This window comes from Rana temporaria, chromosome 1 (assembly GCF_905171775.1).
Source record: "Rana temporaria chromosome 1, aRanTem1.1, whole genome shotgun sequence".
In the NCBI taxonomy this organism is placed as follows: Eukaryota; Metazoa; Chordata; class Amphibia; order Anura; family Ranidae; genus Rana; species Rana temporaria.
Genome location: NC_053489.1, coordinates 226,174,236 through 226,187,834, shown reverse-complemented (window position 1 = coordinate 226,187,834; position 13,599 = coordinate 226,174,236). Strand labels below are relative to the sequence as shown.

Sequence of the window (13,599 nt, the reverse complement as noted above, 5' to 3'; positions counted from 1 at the left end):
AACTTGCAGTGGTGCCAGTGGGACTATCTTTCAGAAGGATGCCAAATTCCTGGGAGAACTGAAGACACTGGCTGTAGTTTCGGTTACAGAATCACTGACAGCTGAATATCATTCCGCCGCCTGCTATCAGAGATGCAGTAGGCAGGACATACAGAGGCAGTATTAGATAACTCCTGCCTGCTTACTCCACAGCTGGTGGCTGCAGTCTTCACAGGAGAGAGTGGTTACCAGAACCCACCATCCTATGCTGTGTGTTACTACAAAAAGCTTGAAGATTGTCTCTCCTCTGTACTATTTTTTCTGGACAAGCCGGGGCTTTTACAGCTGCAATACAGGTGGGTGGAGCAGGAAGAGATCATCACAGTTCAGCTCCGTCCACTGCTTCCTGCCCAGCACACAGCACAGCTCTCACTGGGGCAGAGTGAAGACCTCAGAGGAATGATGGCAGCCTGAATCTTCTCCAATTGTGAGTCCTGACCTGCTCTGCCTTCTATACAATGATGTGCTGTACACCTGCTCTGCACCTTGCAGGGACCATTTACAGAAAGTGAAAGTAACTTTCTTGAATAGGATGAGAATTACCAGGACTTCTGTCACAAAGTCACACATAGATGTATTCAACATACACATTATATCTTATTAAAATATATATTTTGTTTTAATAAGATATAGGGGCTGATTTACTATGCTCTGTGCGCTGCGCTGGTTCATGCCTTAATTAGTGCGCCGGGTGGAGGCTTAATTAGGCGCATGAACCAGCGTAGCAGCCGGCGCATTGAAAGTAATATGTAAAGCCGCGCCGATCTCCCTATAGAAGTCTATGGGAGAATTCAAAAGTGTTATTATTAAAGGCTAATCTGCAAGTTTTGTCCTAAAAAGTGTTTGGGGACCTCAGTCCTGCCCCAGGGGACATGTATCAATGTTTTTTTTTTTTTTTTTAAACGGCCGTTTTTTCGGGAGCAGTGAAATTAATAATTCTTAAAGTGAAACAATAAAAGTGAAATATTCCTTTAAATTTCGTACCTAGGGGGGGTGTAATGTCAGCATGTGAAATAGCGCATTTTTCCCGCACTTAGAACTGCCCCTGCACAAAGTGACATTCAGAAGGAAAAAAAGCCATTTAAAATTCACACGCGGATATAATGAATTGTCGGCTCTGACAATTCTGACAGGATTAATTCATAAAACAAACAAAAAAATGTGTAGGGGTTCCCCCAAATTAAATTACCAGGCCCTTGAATGGAATGGATATTAAGGGGAACCCCGCCGTAAAAAAAAAAAAAAAAAAAAAAGACGTGCGGTTCCCGGCAAATATCCATTGCAGGCCCTTCAGGTCTGGTGTGGATTTTAAGGGGAACTCCACCCCAAATTTTAAAAAAAAATGGCGTGGAGTCCCCCTAAAAATCCACACCAGACCCTTATCCGAGCACGTTGACCTGGCCGGCCGCAGAAAAGAGGGGGGGACAGAGTGCGGCCCCCCCTCTCCTGAACCGCACCAGGCCACATGCCCTCAACATGGGGAGGCTGTCCCCATGTTGATGGGGACAAGGGCCTCATCCCCACAACCCTTGCCCGGTTGTTGTGGGGGTCTGCGGGCGGGGGGCTTATCAGAATCTGGAAGACCCCTTTAACAAAGGGGTCCCCCAGATCCCGCCCCCCCTGTGTGAAATGGTAATGGGGTACATTGTACCTCTACCATTTCACCCCCAAAAAAATGTCAAAGTGTTAAAAATGACAGTAGCTGGTTTTTGACAAATCTTTTAATAAAATCTTCTTTTCTTCTTCCATTCGGGTTTCTTCCGCTGCTTCTTTCTTGGGTCTTCTCGTCTACATCTTGCCCGACGTCTTCTTCTATCTTCTCCGTCCGTCCTTCAGCCTCCTCGTCTGCCCGGTGTCTTCTCCTATCTTCTTCTCCTTCAGCCTCCTCGTCTGCCCGGTGTCTTCTCCTGTCTTCTCCGTCCTTCAGCCTTGTCGTCTGCCCGGTGTCTTCTCCTATCTTCTTCTCCTTCCGTCGGCCTCCTTGTCCGCATCTTGTGTGTTCTCCTGTCTTCTTCTCGGTCCGCCAGCGCTTGAATTTGAATTGGCCGCCGTGTTCCGCTCCTGGGACCCGCCCCCCTCTGACGCCACAAGTAAACTCCTTAGAAGGTCATGTGCGTCAGAGGGGGGCGGGGTCACAGAGCGTCACACGGCGGGGGAATTCGATTTGAAGCGCGACGTCCGGAGAAGAAAAACCCGCCGCAGCTTCCAATTGAAGTTCCCGCCGTGTCACACTCATGTGACCCGCCCCCCTCTGACACACATATGCCACACGCGGACTTTCAGATGAGTTAACCTGTGGCGTCAGAGGGGGGCGGGTCCCAGGAGCGGGAACACGGCGGGATCTTCAATTTCAAGCGCAGCACCCAGAAGATCAAGAAGATGTGGACGAGAAGGTCGACGGACAGAGAAGAAGATGGGAGAAGACGGCAAGACGGCAAGATGTGGACGAGAAGACCCAAGAAAGAAGCAGAGGAAGAAACCCGAATGAAAGAAGAAGAAGGAACCGCGGAAAGAAGATTTTATTAAAGGAATTGTCAAAAACCGGCTACTGTCATTTTTCACACTTTTGTCACTTTTTTTGGTAAAATGGTAGGGGTACAATGTACCCCATTACCATTTCACACAGGGGGGGGCCAGGATCTGGGGGTCCCCTTTGTTAAAGGGGTCTTCCAGATTCTGATAAGCCCCCCGCCCACAGACCCCCACAACCACCAGGCAAGGGTTGTGGGGATGAGGCCCTTGTCCCCATCAACATGGGGACATCCTCCCCATGTTGAGGGCATGTGGCCTGGTGTGGTTCAGGAGAGGGGGGGCCGCACTCTGTCCCCCCTCTTTTCTGCGGCCGGCCAGGTTAACGTGCTCGGATAAGGGTCTGATGTGGATTTTTAGGGGGACTCCACGCCATTTTTTTTTTTATTTGGGGTGGAGTTCCCCTTAAAATCCACACCAGACCTGAAGGGCCTGGTATGGATATTTGGGGGGACCCCACGCCATTTTTTTGGGGGTTTTTTACAGCGGTGTTCCCCTTAATATCCATTCCAGACCTGAAGGGCCTGGTAATTTAATTTGGGGGGACCCCCATACATTTTTTTTTTTTTAATGAGCAATGACTGTAATCTTTATAGCCATGAGTACTTTAAACTTACTTTTTTTTCACTTCAGAAATGACATCTTGTACAGGGACAGTTCTAAGCACGGGAAACATGCGTGTACCCCCCCTCCCCCCCTGTATGAAATTTAAAGGAATATTTCACTTTTATTATTTCACTTTAACCACTTGTAAACATCCCTTGTAATAGGACTAGTGTGTGACAGGTCCTCTTTATGGAGAGAGGCGGGGTCAATAAGGCTGGAAAGCATGGTATTGGAGAAAAAAAAAGATCTCATGCTTTCAGCTGCAATCATGTTCGTTCAGCACAGTGGTGTAGTGTATAGCACTTTGACCTAGCAGCAAAAGGGTCGCTGGTTCGAATCCCGCCTGTGACACCATCTGCATGGAGTTTGCATGTTCTCCCTGTGCCTGCGTGGGTTTCCTCCCACACTATAAAAACATGCTGTAAATCGGATCCGGTCTAAATAAGCCCTAATATGCAGTAGTATATTTAGGTTTTGTGCTGCCCTAGGCCTGACTACATATCTGCACCTCCTAATAGAAAAATTACCCACCCCTTCCTGTCAAAGCCACACCCTGTTTTTGTATCACCCGCCCATGACTTTTCAGGGCACACACACACACTAGTTCTGGGGGGAGGGGGTTACTGGGGGGGGAGGGGGTTACTGCCCCGCCTCTGCACTGCCTCCTGGCATGGTGGCCATCTGTAAGCCAGGGGGGCCCCATAATCTTCTATTGCCCGGGGGCCCCATGAGTTGTCAGTCCGCCCCTGGTTCTAGTTTAAGCACAAATTTCATAGAGTTTTATTGAGAGGCCTAAGAAAATATAACCATGCCAATAGGCCAGGATACAGCGTGGCTAATATGTATGAATGTGTGTGTTAGAGCACCCCACCCAATGTTAACTAAAAAATTATTAATTTGCAAATAAGTATTATCTGCTCATTTTTTTGGGGATGTCTGCACCCCTGATAGTGACAACATTTGTGAGGTGTCTTCACCCTTTCTAATTCTTTCACTTCCTGTCACATAGCCAAACAGGAAGTGAGGGTAAAACCTTACTAATATCTTTTCTTGGGGACACAGAGATCAATCTAAATAGTTTCCCATTATGTAAATTGCACTCTAGCATTTTGCTGTGTACACCCCAAATTATTAGGGATCTTGAACTTTGGGGTCCATTTACTAAAGGCAAATCCACTTTGCACTACAAGTGCAAAGCAAGGAAGAAAGAAAACAAAACAACTTTGCTTCTACAGGATTGGATGTTAAAACCATCAGTGCTTCCTCTCTGATTTTCAGCAACTATGCTTGTACTGCAGAGTGGCTTTGCCTTTACTAAACCCCAAACTAAATAATCATTTGGGGCAGGGATCCTCAAACTACGGCCCTCCAGCTGTTGTAGAACTACACATCCCATGAGGCCTTGTAATGCACTGACATTCACAGACATGACTAGGCATGATGGGAATTGTAGTTCCTGAACAACTGGAGGGCCGTAGTTTGAAGACCCATGATTTGGGGTGTACACAGCAGTGCTGGAGTGCAATTTGCTTAATGGGGACACTAGTTAGATTGACCTGTGTCCCCAAGAAATGACACTGGTAGGGTTTTAACCTCACTTCCTGTTCAGCTGTGTGACAGGAAGTGAAGCCAATTTTAAGAAAAGGGACACAAAGCTCAACCCAAAAAAAAAAAAAAAACACAAAGCAGGGGTTCTAACACTCACTTGGCTTCCCTCAAACACCCACAATTTGAATAGGATTGCCTTGCGCTAGATTTAAGCACAGTGCTGTAAATCAGCACGTCAAGCTTGTCCACCAATAGTTTGGGAGCCACGTCGCACCACTGCGCAATTGTCAGTTAAAGCGACGCCGTGCCGAATCACAAAAACTGGCCCGGTCATTGACCAGCAATATGGTCCGGGCTCAAGTGGTTAAAAATTCACAAAACACTAAAGTTAGCCCAATTTTTGTTGATAATGTGAAAGATGATGTTACACCGAGTAAATAGATACCTTACATGTCACGCTTTACTATTGCAAACACGCATGGAATGGGGCCAAAATTCAGTACTTGAAATTCCCCATAGGCGACCTTTTTTTTTTTCAGGTTACCAGTTTATAGTTACAAAGAAGGTCTAGTGCTAAAAGTCTTGCTCTCGTTCTAACGCACGCGTCAATACTTCACATGTGTGGTTTGAACGATGTTTATATATGTGGGCGGGACTTGCGTAAGTCCCGCCCACATATGTAAACACCGTTCAAACCACACATGTGAGGTAGTGACGCGTGCGTTAGAGTGAGAGTAATACTTTTAGCACTAGACTTTCTCTGTAGCTATAAACTGGTAACCTAAAAAAAAAAAAAAAAAGGTCGCCTATGGGGATTTTTTTAAGTAATGAATTTTGGCCCCATTCCAGGCGTGTTTGCAATAGTAAAGCGTGACATGTAAGGTATCTATTTACTCGGTGTAACATCATGAGGAAGTTGATATAACGTAACGCGTCCGGTGGTTTAGGAGCCTGAAACATCACGTCGCTCATCTGCTGTTCATTCCTAAAGATTGTTACTTCATGCCGTTTTTTGTCTGGCCAAATGTGAGTAGCCTGACTTTTGCTTCTTTTAAAGAATAAATCCACACATTGCAACAGTGAGCACTTAGTCTGTGATTATCTCTTTTTTTTTTTTTACTTCAATACTTTTTTTTATTTCCATACAGTTACAAATAAAAATTTACAGATCAATTCTTTTTATATACTTAGTGCATTTTATGTGCATATAAGAAAATTATTGCAACAATAAAAAATAACCATACATCCCGTTCCCACCCCTCCCCTCACCTCCCTCCCTCCCTCCTATCTTGTTTTTAAAGTGCTTACACGTTTTTAATTCCATTCTTTTCCTTAGATTTTTCTTTGCCAATTTTCCCTGATTTAAAGTGAGCGGCCTATTTTACGTAACCAGTGCTCCCATATTGCGTTAAATTTTTTGAGGTTACCCCTTCTAATCCATGTTCCCCTTTCCTTCCCAATTGTGCTATTCATTACATTGACCCATTCCTCTACTGTGGGTGGATTTTGTGCTTGCCATTTTAATGCTATTAATTTCCTCGCCTGAAACAGGCATCTTATAACTGCTTCTAATGTATCCCTCTGCCCCATTCTCTCCTCAATGCATCCTAACAGGCAAACCCTAGCTTCAGGTTCCAGCGTAACACTGAAGGTTGCATTTATAATATCCAAGATTTTTACCCAATATCTATGCAATTTTGGACATTTCCACATCATGTGGATGAGGTCCCCTGTATTTTGACATCTGGGACATTTATCATCCAGCTTCCATCCAAATCCATATAGTTTCTTTGGGGTATAATAGACCCTGTGTATGAGGAATAAATGGGAGACCCGTTGTGACGGGGCTAATGAGACCCTTGTCCCTAATTCCAGTATCCTATCCCATTGGTCGTTCGTTAAAGGTCCAATATCCTCCTCCCATCTCTGTTTGTTCCTGCTCAGCTTCTCTTTTCCTATTAACTGATCACTGATCTGTTCATATAATTCTGAGATAAGACCTTTCAGAACCCCCGTATTGATTAGTCTTTGGAGATGCGTGAGCTTTTGCCATCTTATCGGCTGTAATTTAAATTGGGCTTGTAGTGCGTGTCTCACCTGTAAATAAGTAAAAAACATGGAGTTTGGGATGCTATATTTACTACTTAGCTCTGAGAAAGGTTTTAATGTGCACCCTGTGTACAATTGTACCACTCTGGTTATCCCCCTTTTATCCCATTCTTTTAGTTTCCCCATGGCGAGAATTTCTTTTAGATTGTTATTGTCCCATAGTGGGGAATATTCTGTTAATCCTTTATAGCCCAAAGCTAATTTTGCTGCTTGCCATATTCTTACCACCATCTTTACTGTAGGATTTTTCACCGAGAAGGAGTTAGCCTCCAAGGTCTCTATTACAGATCTATGCGGAGATCCTCTTAACATCATTTTCCCGCTTGCGTTTCCACCCCCCTCTATACTACACCCCCCCAAATGCTGCAACTGTGCCGCCAAAAAATAACTATAAGGGTGTGGGACCGCTAATCCTCCTCTATTTGTTGGTAATTGCAACGTTCGGAGACTGATCCTTGCTTTACCCTTTTTCCAGATTAGGGTCCTAAAAAGGGTCTCTATTTTTTTAAACCATCGATTATCAATCCACACTGGGGAGTTGTGGAGTATATAGAGCAATTGTGGCATCCATATCATTTTGATTAAATTGCTGCGGCCGGCCACCGATAGTGGCAAATGTCCCCATATCTCCGCTTTGCGTTTAAATTTACCCAGAAGTGGCACTAGGTTGTTGTTTATAAATTGTTCTGGGTTACATGTTACCACAATGCCTAGATACTCCATCTTCTCCCCAATTTTTAATTGAGGGATTCCCATTCCATCCATATTGCTTACCGGGTCCACTAATAAAAGTGTTGACTTTTCCCAATTTATTACTAGGCCCGAAAATCGTCCGAACGCTTCTACTGTTTGGACTGCCGTTTTAAGGGAGGTTGTAGAATTGCCCAAAAAAAGAAGGATATCGTCTGCATAAAGTGCGACTTTTTCCTCCTCTGCTCCTCTCTGAAACCCCTGTATTTCCTGTCTGGCTCTAATAGCAATCGCCAAAGGTTCAATTGCCAGAGCGAAGAGGAGGGGGGACAATGGACATCCCTGTCTCGTTCCCCTTTCCAATTCAAATGACTGTGAAACTTCGTTGTTTATTTATATTTTGGCCCTTGGGGAATTATACAGTAGCTTTATCCAGTTAATAAGAGATGGACCAAACCCAAACTTCTCCAGAGCATGCCAGAGATAGTCCCACTCCAGGCTATCAAAGGCCTTGGTGGCATCCAATGATAGAATAGACCGATCTCCCATATTCTCCGCCGGAGTCTGTAAGTTTAGGTACAACCTTCTTATATTTATACTTGTGGACCGATTTGGAATAAATCCAGATTGATCTGGGTGTATTAATTTCTGAATATATTTGTTTATTCTCGTCGCCAATACCTTAGACAGTATTTTTACATCTGAGCAAAGCAAAGATATAGGTCTATAAGATGATGTATCTAGTTGATCCTTCCCTTCCTTCTGAAGCACTATAATAATTGCTTCCATCATTGAGGGGGGTAGCCTTCCTCCTTCTATCGCCCAGTTCAATGTTTTCAGTAATTCCGGGAGCAGTACCTCACCATATTGTTTGTAAATCTCCGCTGGCAGGCCATCTGGCCCTGGGGACTTTTGATTGGAGAGTCCTTTGACTGCCTGTTGTAATTCCAATAATGTGATTGGGGATTCCATATCATTTCTATCTTCCTCTGACAAAGCTGGAGTTCCTATTCCTTTAAAAAATTCTTCCATCTGCACTTTAGCTTCCCCCTTTTTTGATCTATATAAATCTTTATAGTAAGCTGCAAACGTGTCCACTATTGCAGATGTTTCGAATGATATCCCCCCCCCCCCCTGCCGTCCTAATTGCTGGAACTTTAGAGGGTGCCATATTAGTTTTCGCTAGGAGGGCCAAGGTATGGCCCACACTTTCCCCCTCCGAAAAAGCGCTCTGCTCCTGAAATAGACGCTTATTTTCAACTTTCTTGTTAACCACTAACTTATATTCCTGTTGCTTCTCCAGCCATAGTTGTTGTTTAGGCAATGTTGGATTTTCTACATATTGCTTTTCAGCCTCTAGGACCTCTTCCCTGATTTTCTCCTCCCATTCCCTTGAGTTTCTCTTAATCTTAGCTACCTGCTGGATCAATATACCCCTGAGGAATGCCTTTAGGGCGTCCCACACCACTCCCTCTGGCGCTGTCCCTGCGTTAAAGTCCAGGAATTCCCTTAATTTAATACTAATTTCTTCTGGCTTCCCTATCACTTCTAGCCAGAAAGGACTTATTTTCCAATTATTTGGGGGGCATTTTTTCCCTGTATTCAGTGTCAGTACCAGGGGGGAATGATCAGAAACCCCTCTCGGGTAGTAGGATATTTTGCTAACTGCTTGTAAACATACGCCGTTTCCCAGGGCCATGTCTATTCTTGATAATGTAGAATATGTACTTGAAAAACAAGAATACTGCCGCAGGTCTGGGTGTTTCACCCTCCAAATGTCCCACCACCCAACCTCTTTCAGAAATTGACTTAGATGCCCCTCTCCTTCCCCTGAGCTCCGTATCCCCGGTGGAAATCTATCAATAGTTCTATCTAGCACGTTATTCAGGTCTCCAACCACTAATACCGGAATATTTACCTTGTTTACCACAAATTCCATCAATTTATACAACACCTCCATCTTGAAGGGGGGGGTATATAAATATTAGCCAATACATATGGTACATTTTCTATCAGACAGTGCAAAAAGATATAGCGGCCCAATTCATCTATTCTTGACTCCATGCATGCAAATGATACGCCAGCTTTTACCATTATGCTCACTCCTCTAGAATAAGAAGAGTGGACAGAATGGTATTGGCTTTGATATTTTCTTTTATTAACCAGTTTTAACTTTGTTTCTTTAGTCAAGTGAGTCTCTTGAATGCAGATCACCTCCACCCCATACCACTCCAGGGTAGTGAAGACTGCAGCTTTTTTCACTGGGTCCCCCATCCCCCGGACATTCCAGGAGCCTATATTTATCATTTTAGGTCCCATACCCGACCAAAGGTATCAAACCAAAACAAACCCTTAACATCAGAGAGATAAAAAAAAAAAAGAAAAAAGGAGAAAAAAAAACTAAATTGTATACTATTTTTACATTTACCCAGGAAAAAGAAAGAAAAAGAAAGCATTTAAATTGATATTCAAATACAATCCTTTCCCTTGTGCTAGGCAAGTGAAACGTGATACTTGTGCTATGATATAAGTCTACTCCCCCCTCCCCCCCTCCCACCTCCCCCTCCCCCCTTGCCTATCTAGGCCTACCCTTAGGGCTATACATGTGACCTCACGCTTCCATCCTTCCCTTACATTACCATCCATCTCTATCGTGATCCCGTGCGAAACCTTCCCCTGCCCTCGCCCCAAAAAAAAAAAAAAAAAAACATACAAAAAAAAAAAAAAAGGGGACGAAGAGCAGGGGGAGGAGAAAATCCCCCTCACCGCCGGGGGAGTGATAAATTCCCAATCCAGTGTGCACACGTATTCACGTGTGTATATAAATGTGTACTCCTTTTCTTCCCCTCCCCCCTACCCCCCTACCCCATTCTACATCTATCTGTTAATATTAATTTGTCTTTCTCTTTTTCCCCCTTTCCTCTTAATATGTGTTTAAAGTGATTTTACTTTTCTAATCTTTTCTTCCCTAGTTTTTAAAAAAAAAAAAAAAAAAAAAATTAATTCCCAATTATTCCACATGAAAAAAAAATAAATAAAATAAAACCCCACCCCCCCTCCCCAACTTATAACCCTTATTCAATCTTCTCCGTTTTGTCCAGTTAATCAGCTCATAGTTTATTCCTGTACTTTGTTCTGTTCCAGCCACTGTGCTGCTTTTCCTGGTGTATCAAAAAATTGAGGCCCTTCTGCTGTCATTATTCTTAGACGTGCTGGATATAGTAGTGCGTATTTCATTTTGTGCTTTAATAGGTTACGTTTGATAGGTGTAAACTCCGCCCTACGTTTACTGAGTTCTGGAGAAAAATCTGGAAATAGTGAAATCCTTGAGCCATTATGAAAAATGTCCCCTTTTTCTCTTGCTTTTTGCAGTGCTGCTACCTTATCAGTAAAATTAAGAAACTTCAGAAGCAGGGGCCGAGGGTGTCCATCCTTAAGGTGCGCTCTGTACGGAATTCTATGGGCCCTTTCTATTGCAAAGAGTGATGAAAAGGCATCTTCCCCAAACATGTCTCTGAACCTTTTTTCAAAAAAATGTATGGGGTCCGTACCCTCACTATGTTCCGGGAGGCCTACCACCCGAATATTATTTCTGCGTAGCCTGTTTTCAATTTCATCAAGTTTAGATGCCTGCCATCCATTTTGTTCCTTTAATTCTTGCATCTGTTGTTTTAAAATGTACACCTCATCCTCTACTTGACTCACTCTCTCTTCTGCTGATGTTAACCTTTGTACGGTCTTTTGTAGTTCCTGGCCCACTATCACTAATTCTTCCTTTATTTTTTTATCTGGTTAGTCAGATTGTTCAATGACCCCCTGCATGCGTTTACGGCACTTAGTATCTCCTTCAATGTTGGCTCTTCCTCTCGCCTGGGGTCATCGGCTATATTTACAGAGGGAACTTCTACAGTATTTTTTGCTAATGCCATTGCGCCCCCTCCTTGGGGCTCCACCACAGGGTTTTTTTTTACTTTGGGAGCTGATGAACCTTGTCCACCGCTTTTCCTGTCCATCGCTGCCCCTGATTGATTTTTAACCTGCGTTTGTGAGTGCTGTGCCATTTTTCCAGGTGATTTTGCTAAAGTGTGTGAAAACTGTTCCAGTTTAGCTGCTGCTACCGCTGCTGCTGCTGCCTGCGCGGCCTTCTCTTTATCTTTTGCAGCTCGGGTTATTTGGGGGCACCCGCTCTCCTGATTGGACTGTCCTTTTTTAATAGCTGCTGCCATTCTTCAAAAAGATAAGACAAAAAGAAAGGGAGCGTTTTTTAATGGTGTGCCTATTGTTTCTGCTACTACTCCTGTATTTGCACACATTCCCTCAAATCCTATGTTGCTGTTACCTGCTACTTTATGTGGCCTTAAAAGCCATCAACGAAAAAGCAGGAGAGAGAAGAGGGAGAGAGGCAAGGTAGCACCAGAGAGGCAGAAAAAAAAAACAACAGTTCAGCAATGGCACCAGCACTTCCATATTCATTCCATTAATCTTCCAATTCCAATTAACCTTTATTTACAGTCCGTTACTCACGTGCCCTGTCCAGAGGGAGGTGGAGGTCTTTAGGTCCTGGAATATTTGTTGGTCACAGAAGCACAGCAATGCAGTAATCCACTCAAAATCCGTATGCACCCTGCACCCTGCTTTTACTACTGTATTTCACTGGCCCAGCTCCTCAATTGCTCTGCAAGCCCCCAAATTTCACTTATAAATTGATCCCTTGCCATCTTTCAGTATTTCTGAGGATCTGGCATGGCGCTGCAGCCCACTTCTCCTCCTGTAACCAGGTAATGTGAAACTGGTAGTAACAGAGCGGGGCAGAGAAGAGGTCTGAGCTTTGACTGCCTTTATAAGCTGTGACTAACAGACATCAGAGCATCAGGTCCATTTAACTACAACCGCAGCAGCCTTTTTTTATTTTTTTTATTTATTATTTACCCCCCTTTCCTTTTCCTTCTCCGTCAGGGGAACCCAAAACACCCGGCCAGTACAGCAAACCAACACTGGGGAGCCAGGGTACAAAGAAGGGACATATGCAGCTGCTCGCCAGTGCTCACCAGTGCTTCATTCTCTCACTCACTCCCCCCTCTGATCATGCCATGCTGAGTCATGCTGAGCCGTGCAGCGAACGAGCACTGCTTCAATCTGTGTAGGGGAGAGAATCCCTGTCCCTATGCAGAGGGGGAGAGGCTGGAGCAAAACAGCTGGGGGTCACCTGATCTCCCTGCAAGCGACACGATCCAATCCCCTCACGCGCCCGCACGAGATGGGGGAGGGAACCCGGCCGGGTCCCGACGGCTCCACGGTGTCAGCTGCGCTGAAGTAGGGTAAGCTTCACACTTTGCCGTCCTGCACGGCGTTAAGGAAAAAAGAAAAAGGTTCCCCGGCAGGAAGGAGGGGGGTTGGAGCTAGACAGCTCCACGATGTCAGCTGCGGTGAGGTAGTGAGCCGCTCACTGTGCCATCCTGCTCGGCGTTGAGGAGAGGATTCCCCGGCAGGGAGGAAGGGGGGTTGGGGCGAGGCAGTTCGATCACACCGGCATCTCGCTCCTCACACGCTCACACTTTCCACATCCGATCACGCCCCTCGTTCCGTGATTATCTCTTTACATGCACCTGTCCTTTGCGGTTTGGTTGTCTTATGAGGATCTAATACATCAGCCTGGTTCCTGTTCATGACCTGCCTATTTGATTTGCTTTATTGACCATCTGTTAACTCAGTGGTCCATATATGAAGGTGAGAGTAGCCATCTACAACGGTGGAGGGATCACTTCAAAATTTTGGTGGATTGTCACGTGGTGGAGATTTATTTTCGTTTTAATTCACTCATCTTCTGACACTTATGGACTTTTGGACTGTTTGTTTGGACTGTTTGTTTGAATTGTATTTAATTTTTAATATTTTTTTTTTTTCTGCATATTCATATTCACACTTATGGTATTCGTGTTTGAGTATACCAGTATCATTTATATATTTGAGTTTTGCGCTGCACTTTTTCTATTTTATGGTTTTGGCAAAAGTCTCCAAAATATGGCATTTTTGTTGTATTTTTTATTTAACAAGTTATTGCGGCGATCAGCGATTTTT

At 44.4% G+C, this 13,599-nt stretch overlaps 1 protein-coding gene across 1 annotated transcript in view; it reads left to right on the top strand.

Moving 5' to 3' along the window:
- LOC120943586 (dehydrogenase/reductase SDR family member 4-like) overlaps positions 1-13,599 on the top strand; it is a 79,948-nt gene that overhangs the window by 40,605 nt on the left and 25,744 nt on the right. Inside the window, exons 7-9 of the mRNA XM_040356998.1 lie at positions 193-335; positions 9,708-9,711; positions 10,894-10,959. Coding sequence (XP_040212932.1) covers positions 193-335; positions 9,708-9,711; positions 10,894-10,959 — 213 coding nt within the window. The remainder of the gene's footprint in view (positions 1-192; positions 336-9,707; positions 9,712-10,893; positions 10,960-13,599) is intronic.